Source organism: Mastomys coucha, unplaced genomic scaffold (assembly GCF_008632895.1).
Source record: "Mastomys coucha isolate ucsf_1 unplaced genomic scaffold, UCSF_Mcou_1 pScaffold2, whole genome shotgun sequence".
Classification (NCBI taxonomy): Eukaryota; Metazoa; Chordata; class Mammalia; order Rodentia; family Muridae; genus Mastomys; species Mastomys coucha.
The window spans coordinates 15,865,086-15,874,267 of record NW_022196902.1 but is presented as its reverse complement, the minus strand read 5'-3'; the positions used below and the strand labels follow the sequence as shown (position 1 = coordinate 15,874,267).

The 9,182-nt window shown below is 39.3% G+C and overlaps 1 protein-coding gene and 1 long non-coding RNA gene across 2 annotated transcripts in view; one reads left to right on the top strand and one right to left on the bottom strand.

The window, feature by feature from the left end:
- Positions 1 to 498: 498 nt before the first annotated feature.
- On the bottom strand, positions 499 to 3,644 carry LOC116097701 (trace amine-associated receptor 2). The gene is made up of 2 exons (XM_031380313.1): positions 3,570 to 3,644; positions 499 to 1,577 (listed from the first exon to the last, which is right to left on the bottom strand). The coding sequence occupies exons 1-2, from the start codon at positions 3,591 to 3,593 to the stop codon at positions 582 to 584; spliced, it is 1,020 nt and encodes a 339-aa protein (XP_031236173.1). The 5' UTR covers positions 3,594 to 3,644; the 3' UTR covers positions 499 to 581.
- LOC116097705 overlaps positions 2,039 to 9,182 on the top strand; it is a 27,198-nt gene continuing 20,054 nt past the window's right edge. The window contains exons 1-3 of the long non-coding RNA XR_004121527.1: positions 2,039 to 2,231; positions 3,462 to 3,641; positions 5,626 to 5,707. This is a non-coding gene — a long non-coding RNA (uncharacterized LOC116097705). The remainder of the gene's footprint in view (positions 2,232 to 3,461; positions 3,642 to 5,625; positions 5,708 to 9,182) is intronic.

Here is a 9,182-nt window from a genome sequence, read left to right as displayed (position 1 = left end):
ACTTTGAGCAAATTTATTTTTCTCTTTTTCCTTTCTGCAATTTGTCCATTTCTTGAAGTATATTCTGGTAATCCAGGATGTGTACACAGTATGCTGTGATCAAATCAGAGTAAAAGTCATCCCCATCACTTCAGCCATTTTCACATATTGGTAACTTCATTCTTTTCAGATACTTTGAAATTTATTATGTGTGTTTTAACCAATGTTCACCCTTCTGTGCTAAAGAAGAATTAGAAACAGCTACTGCACATATCTGTGTTTTGGTACTCTTTATTAATTTTTATTATTAACTTTTATGTTACCATAAGTGGTTTTCACATACAGAGTCCTCATTTTTCTACATATATTTCATTTGTTATGTCTTCATTATTTAGTTTTTGTTCTACATTATATATTTTCATATATATATACACATATATGTATATATATTCACACACATATATTTCCTTTGTTATTCATTCCCTTGCCTACATACTCTGGCCATGTCAACCCTTTTTTGCCGGTCCTCCTCAGTCTCCTAAGCCCCTTGAAGCAATTTCATTCTTTGAGTGCCAGTCTTTGATGACTAGTACAGATCAAGTCTATTCTGCTTCCTTTTGAGTAAACAAATTAGTATTATGGAAATGAGAGCTGAAAATTTTACCCAGCAAAATGTACTTGAGTGCTCTACGAAACCAAGGGTAGAAGAAACCATAAATTAAGGGATTACATGTGGAATTAAAGTAACCGAACCATGTTAGGGTATCAAACAGAACTGCAGGCGTAGAGAAATTCAGAAACGGATCTAACAGGATCATGAAGAAACACGGAAACCAACACAGTAAGAAAACGCCCATCACTATCCCTAAAGTTTTGGCTGCTTTTTTGTCCTTCCTCATTTGATTATTTTGATTTTCTGGCAAGTTGTCAATTACACGAGCATGCTTTTTGGATACAGTGAAAATTTTGCCGTAAATCCCCACCATCATCGAGCTAGGAGTAAAAAAACCTGCTACAAACAAGGTGGTACCCCATAGCTTGTTGAACATGACTGGGCAGGAACTGGAACATGCAACCAAAATGTCATAGCCTTCGATTCCATCAGCATAAGCCTCTGAGAAGACCACCCCAAAGGCAAACGCCCCAGGGACTGACCAGCAGACGAGCAGCAGCCGCTTAACGACTGGAATAGTCATTTTGGTGCAATAATGCAAAGGGTGACAGATGGCATAAAATCTATCGATGGCCACCGAGCAAAGGTGGAAAATGGACGTTATGCTAAGCATCAGGTCAAAGCTGTAATGGATCTTGCAAAACGTAAGCCCGAAATACCAGCAGTTTTCCACTGACCTGACCATACTATATGGCATGATGGTGAATCCCAGAAGGAAGTCGGTGACGGCCATGGAGAGAATAAGGATATTGGTCGGTGTGTGAAGCTGCTTGAAGTAGGAAATGGAAATGATCATGGCCAGGTTGCCAAAGATTGTGATGAATATGGCTCCTGCCATCAGTGAGTACATGGCAGCTCGGACCCCTAGGGATCTTTCATTCTCTGGGCAAGAGCCATTCCCATATTCTGAACAATCAAAGGTTTCCTAAAAATAAGAAAAATAAAATAAATAAAAATAAGAATACATGGGACTTATCAGAGAATAGACAAACACACTACATTTTTTCCTCTTCTTTCACCGACAGATCAAGAAGAAAAATACAGAAGGCCCGGGGAATATAATTATATTGAAATATATAAATATGATTATGTCTTTCTCATTGACTTTATGATTCTTAGAATTCTAATAAAGTAGATTAAAGTTGTTTACTTTATAGTTTTTAATTGTCACTTTATAGTGGCAGCCATGGAGAGAATGAGGAGGTTGGTTGAGTCTTACTGAAGAATCTTTAATTATCCGGCAGAGCCATCCTCTCTAGCCAATCCCTAAGTCTTAGCTAGTATCACAGAGCAGTTACATCAAAGGGTCAGGAGACAACTTTCAAGAGTCGCTTCTCTTCTTCCACTAGGTGGGCTCTGAGAATGGAACTCTGAGTGTCTGGCTTTGCAGTGATTATTTTTAATTGAAACAACTAAACCAGCTATAAGAAAGGGAACAGCCAATATCAAGAAATGGATCCAATGCAGATTTATTCCTCTTACTTTCCTACTTTGGAACTCCTCTGCAGAGAAGAAATGCAGTCTGTGACAGCATTATGCATTCACAGTGGATTAAAGTGGAAGAAGAAACCATTGATAGGTAAGACCTGGGTGGTTAGACACTGCAGACAGGAGTATCACCAAATTACATTTAAGGTCTCCGCCTGCTAATGCCTTAGATGGTATTTACAGAAAACCAATCTATACCCAATAAGTGGTAGTGGTGGTTAGTTGGTTTGGCCTCAGTGTTTGGTTTTTGAGATAAGGACTCATATGGCCCTGGTTGACCTTGAACTCTCCATCCTTTCGCCTCCATTTCTGGAGTGTTGGGATTATAAGTGTGCACGATACCCAGCCTAAAAGAACAATTTTTGTTCATTTGTTTGAAACTTTCTTACCTGCATGTAATGTGTTTTGATCAAGTCCATCCCCCTGTCCTTCACCTCCAACCCCTCCCTCACCCTCCCTACGACTCTGTCCTCCTAGCCTATGTACTCTCCCTGGTTTTAACCTCTGAGCCCACATAGTACCACCAGTCTGTACATAGATTCGGGGCCATCAACTAGAGCCCAGGACGTCCCTCCATCCATGTTGAAGTTTTGTCCAACTTCATCTCGTGCATGCAAGAAGTTTGAATTCATGTGTGGAATGTGGCTGTCATGTCTGGAAAGCACTGTTTCACTATAGTGACTCTTAAAATCTTGCTTCCTCTTCCATTATCATCCCTGAGCCTTGGGGTACTTCCATTAACATCTTTTTCCCATACATTTATACAGTGTATATAATCAGTTCTCAAATTGTACTTATTTTAGTGTTTCTAATAGTACAGTAATTTAAAAAAAAAAAACACCACAGGAAGGGATCGCGATACAGATAGGATAAATACAAGATGATAATAGGCAGACAGACAGACTGACTGACAGATTCCCCCATCCAGACAACTCTTTATTTTCTAAGTGAATTGATTTTAAAATGAGGCAATCAAATTTCCTTCAGATTTACTATGCTTTTCCCCTGGTCTTTCTTTTGTGAAGTGGGCATTCAGCCCAGCGCCTTGTTCACAATGAACACACATTCTGCTCCTGAGGTCCCTCTGCCTCGCCTAGGGGAACAACTGTACCAAACAAATCAACTGGTCCTTATGAAAACCCCCAACTCTTTCTGGGGTTGTAAATACTCATCTCAGAAAGCAAGACATGTTGTCAAAAGGTAACAAAGTGTTTTGTTTCCACACTTAAACTGAACTGCCTTTCACTATAAATTTACAGTAAGCCGTGACTGAATCTCTAACAATCTAATAATCTTACTTATTCTCTCTGTATGTGAACAGAAGAAAACAAGGACAAAAAATGTTACTGCTTTACAGTGGAGACATTTTACTTAACACTCAAAGAAAAGAAAACACAGATCTTCCCCTTCACATCCCTTCTCCACGTACCTGCTGTGCTTCAAAAGATGCCATTGTACCTAGCTGCTTTGTGGAAGAAACGCTGTCTCTATTCTGTTGATTGTGAGTGCTGATGTTGAACTATAAGACATGAATTATGTTAACTGTGCTGCTTTATAATGTAACAATTAGTCTCAAGGGCATTGGGTATGCGTTGGGGAGAAAGGGAGGACCCCTGTCATTCTGAAGTTTAACAGTTTAAGTGACCCTGACCTACCCCTACATCCTCTTAGGAATCTCTGCTTGCCTAAATTTTCATCACCCACAGCATTACGAGTACTCTAAGACAGCTGTCCTGTAAAGGCTATAATAGTTAAATAGAACTCCTTCAGTTATCAGGGGCTCTCAGTTCTGGTTAGATATAGATAGAGTTCAAGGAGAGAAGTAGATTAGATAGGTGTTCCCTGTCCCTTTAGGATGACCGAAGTGAAGAAGCCCAGTGCATACTTTATATCACATTTTATACTCATGGGGTTTTCTCATCCATGTGTTTCACAGGAAAACACATGTTTTCCTGTGTTTGGCTAGGGTGCAGCTCGGTGTTCCTAACACTGGAGGAGTTACACACAGCTGCCACTGCCTTAAGTAACTCTCACTGCTATGCTCGTATCCTCACGGATATTATGTCTTTAAATCTTTTTACATCTAGTCACAGATGCCTGTAGTTTTGTTCTTCTTCTTTTGATATACGAAAGTTTATTTTCCACTGCTAGGATACACTGGTCACCACATGGCATCAGGTTCCTGCTTGAGTTTTAGCAATGACCTTAGCTACTGCAGTGGCTACTTTTGATTATAAAACTCAGATAGCCAAGTGGGGAAACTGAGCTTTAGAGGATTCTCTGATTTTCTGTTTCCCTCTGGAAAATCTTAGTGAGATTTTAGCAAGGAACTGTGCATTTTCACCTTTTTGGTCCCTACAAAATATATATAAATGACTTGATTTGACCTTTCTTGTTAGCTTTTCATAAGGGAGAAAGATAATAAAAATCACCCATTTAGGAATTCAGAGTAATGCAATTATATTACCACATAATCAGAAAATTTATATTTTTAAGGAAACATTCAAAATACATATATCAGCCCAAATTATTATGAAGTTAGGAATTAATTTTTAATATTTAGCAGATAGCTTTTCTACTCAAGAGTTTCTAATGCCTTTCTTGGCTCTGTAAGGAATTATACAAGTATTCTTAGAGGTCCAGGAGACAGCTCAGGGATAGAAAGCCTGACTAGATTGAAGGAGGTCCTATACTCAATTTCCAGTACTAAAAATCATTATTATTTTTCCATTGTTGTCATCTTCATCATCATCATCATCATCAATCATCTCTGACAGTTACACAGAAATATAGTGGCATCCGTTAGTCCCTTGGTAGTCAGGTCTTCAGCTATCAAGACTGCTGCTGAAGTATCCCGGTACTTTTGGTCAGTTATCCCTTAACCATGATACAGTGCCCCAATGCTGAACTACAATGCCCATATTATCTGTCTTCCTTCCTCTCACCACACATCACCTCACATCATTATAAAGCATGCTGGTAATGGAGTATGCAAAATGTAGTAAATGTTAAAAAAAGAAGTCACAAAGTTTTTTGTGATATTCTGTTTGATTATATGTTATCATTAAAATTTTGTTGTGCCTAATTTTATTAAAGTTTATCACAGGGGTGCAAATACAGAGACAAATCAAAGTGTATATAGGATTTGGTACTATCTGCAACTTCAAGCACTCACTAATGGATCTTGCATCTTCCATAAACAAAGTGCAGTTATGTGTCATTTTAGCTCAGCTCTTAGAAAGGACACTAGACCTTCCTTGGGTGGATACATCTGGACAGGGCCTAAAAAGGAGAAATGAAGCAGAGTCAGGATCAAAACTTGACAGCAACATGGTCGAACCCCAATAAATCCATGTCCTGAAGGGATGCTTCTGAACCTACACATCTGATACATAAGACATTCAGGACCAGAGTTACAAATAACATGGCTGAGCTGAGCATAAATGTAAGAGACCCCAACTCACTTTCTCCTTCTACACCCCTAGGAAGCAGAGCTGCCCCAACCTCAAGCCTCATAGTCCAAGTTGTGCATCTAGAAACAGAGGAAGGTGAATCTGCTGTCTCAGAGTGAGTGACTATCTGTTCTTAACGCTGACACCTTGGACAGCTTAGGAAAATGGAATGCTTGGATTTAGTTCTCGGAGCTTAGAACCAAAAGTGGAGAAGTAAAGGAAAATGCAAACGTAAATTCTGCAAGAAGATATTTTGTAACTTAATTTTGTAACTTAAGCTAGAGGTAAATCACTAACATAAATGTTTACATTTTAATGGAGTATAGGAATATAGAATTCAAATTAATTGCAGTTAATTGTAACACATATCTTACTTATTTGTTAGCAGTATAATAAATACCCTTGGTTGTGACCTGGTATAACACTAGTTTCCATACATCTGTATGCTTATAGCCTCAGTCAAATACTGCCTTCGTTTTTATAATAATCATTTTTATTCTTTAGGAAGTAAAAAAAAAAAATACCAAGCTCAATCAGCATATAATTCAACTTGTTTTTAGAACTCCTTATAAATGGGCTTTGTTGTCTGTTGAAAATTTTCCCCTTATTTCTTTATTTCATATTTATTATCCGTAATTCATTCGCTTTATTACCATATAATAAATCTGTTCTCTTATGAATGATCATTTGAATTATTTCTAACTTTTTTGCTAATGTGAACCATATTTTCTGGAACACTCTATGCCAAGTCTGCTGTAGCATATATTCATGTATTTTTTCTGTAAATATACATGGAAAAGCAATTGCAAAGACAGAAAAATACTCATCTTGCACAATATAAAAACAAATAGTATTTGTTCTAGTTTGCTTTCTATGCCTATGGTAAATACTGTGACCAAATTCAACTTTGGGGCAAAAAGGGTTTGGTTTTAGCTTTCACTTCCAGATTAGAGTCTGTCTGTGAGATAAGTCAGGTTAGTAGCTCAGGGCAGGAGTGTGCAGGCAGAAACTGAAGTAGTGGTCTTAGAAAAGCGCTGCTTCCTGGCTCATTCCCGGGCCTGTGCTCAGGTCAGGAGCTCAGGGTAGGAGTGTCCAGGCAGAAACTGAAGCAGTGGTCTTGGAAAAGCGCTGCTTCCTGGCTCATTCCCCGGCCTGTGCTCAGGAGCTCCCCTTCTTCTTTTTTTTTTTTTTAATTGGATATTTTCTTTATTTACATTTCAACTGTTATGCCCTTTCCCGATTTCCCTCCCAGAAACACCCTATCACATCCTCCCTCCCCCTGCTTCTATGAGGGTGTTCCTCCACCCACCCACCTACTTCCACCTTCCCACCCTCCACTCCCCTACCCTGGGGGCATCTATCAGCCTTCATTAGACCAAGGACCTCTCCTTCCATTGGTGCATGACAAAAGTGCAGGGTCTGTAATAGAGGAGTTAGAGAAGGGACTGAAGGAATTGAAGGGGTTTACAACCCCATAGGAAGAACAACAATATCAACCAACCAGATCCCCCAGAACTCCCAGGGACTAAGCCATCAACAAAGGAGTTCACATGGCTCTGGCTGCATATGTAGCAGAGGATGGCCTTGTCAGCTACCCTTCTTATGGAGTCCAGGCCCACAAGCCTAGGGAAAGCACCTCCCACAGTGGACTCCCAATCAATGAATAGTTGCGACAGTTCACTACAGACCTGCTCACAGGCCACCAGATCTGGGGAACCCCACCCTTACTGACTACTTCAAATGATTCTGGACTGTATCAAGTTGATAGCCGAAGCTAATCAGACCTGTATTCCAAATGGCTATATTGGTTTATACATAATATTTATGACAAAACAAGGCTGCAATCCAATTTTTTTCTTGTAAATCTTCTTTATCCACTTCTCTCTACTGAATGGCCTGACTTTTCACCATAGAACTGGTATGCAGATATGCAGAACATCAAAGCTCACATATATTTCTGAGTTCTCTAATTTCACTTACCATCTTATCCAATCATAAATAAATGCCATGTTGCCTTAGCTATCAGAACCTTATACTAGCTTCATATTTAACAGAGCAAGACCTCTTCCTCCCCCTCTTCTTCCTCTTCCTAAAATGACCTGGCTATTTCTGATCATTTAGATATTCATCAGTTTTCCAGGTTCTGCAAAAGCTATGTTGCATTTTAAGTGGACAGCAATAATATTTGTATAATATCAAATCTTCCCATTTGTATGGATGCACCAAGTATTTACTTGGTCTTCTCTAACTCTATTCTAATAAACTTTGTGACATATTATATGAACATGTCTTACACATATGTTTGTTCATATATTCAATTCTAGAAATGTATCTTCATCACTTGTACATTTTCTTATGTATATTTGTTGTGGGTTTGGTCTAATGCTTCTTGTATTATGTTAATCTGGGTCCCCAAAATTGCACAAGAACCCACACATTCACATGTCAGACACTGAGGGAGCCCTGCCCCCAGTTGGTTTTGATTGGTAAATAAAGTTGCCAGTGGCCAATAGCTGGGCAGAAAGACAGAGGCAGGACTTTCAGGATTCCTGGACAAGGGACCGGAGGAAGGAGAAAGAAGGAGATCCACCATGCTGGGAGAAGGTGGAAGAGGAAAGAAACTATGCCTGAGAAGGTACAGGAGAGAGCTCACCTACCATGTAGGAGCCAAGGAGGAACAGCCCCAAGAGGACCCACATACAGATTAGGTCTAGAGCAGCAAAGAAGAAATATAGATTTTAGTAAGTAGTAACTTGACAATATCAGATAGAGGTAGATTAGCCATGTGGAGGTGGCCCAGCCAGGGAACTGTTTAAGATACATAAAACCATAAAGGCAGTGTGTGCATATGTCTTTCATTCAGGAATTCAGAACATTGGAGTAGGTAGTGAGGAACACACTGCCACTGCAGGGATCGATTTGAGTAGCATTAATTGGGTACTGCTACATATGTTTGTGTGTACACATGTAGTGTGTATGTGCATGTGTACACACAAATGCATGTATATATGTGTGCTTGTGGAGGCCAGAATTTGATGTCTCTATCTTTTGTTATTGCTTTACTTTATCTTTTGAGATAGGGTATCCCACAAAATTCAGAACTAGAATGACTGCCCAGCAAACTGGAGGTCAACCTGCCTCTGCCTCTGCCTCTGCCTCTGCCTCTGCTACTGGGATTCCAGACATTCATTACCATGCTCATGCATAGGTGCCAGAGATGCAAGCTCATGCTCACACTGCAGGCACTTGACTGACTGAGCCATCATCTCCCTATCCCCTCTCATACCACTTTTAACAGCTTTATTCCTATGTTTCTTATAATCACTGTTTGTATTTTTTTATTTTCCTGTCCTGTTATTTTTATTAGCCAACAAAAATTGTTCATGTAATGAAAATGGCAGCTGACTTATAGATAATACAATAGCAAGTTCTACTGACTCTATAAAGACAAACGACTCAAGATACAGAAAATGGTTGATTTTCCAATTAACGTTATGAACTGGTATATGGTGTACCCATGATACAAAGTCTGACAAGAATCAACAAAATAGGAAAATTAAAGTTCAATTTTACTCAGAAACATGAATCCA

Coding starts and splice junctions, on each gene's coding strand:
- LOC116097701 (XM_031380313.1), bottom strand. CDS start 3,593: ATGGCATCTTTTGAAGCACAGCAG. Junction 1,578..3,569: donor CATCTTTTGAAGCACAGCAG/GTACGTGGAGAA, acceptor TCTTATTTTTAG/GAAACCTTTGATTGTTCAGA.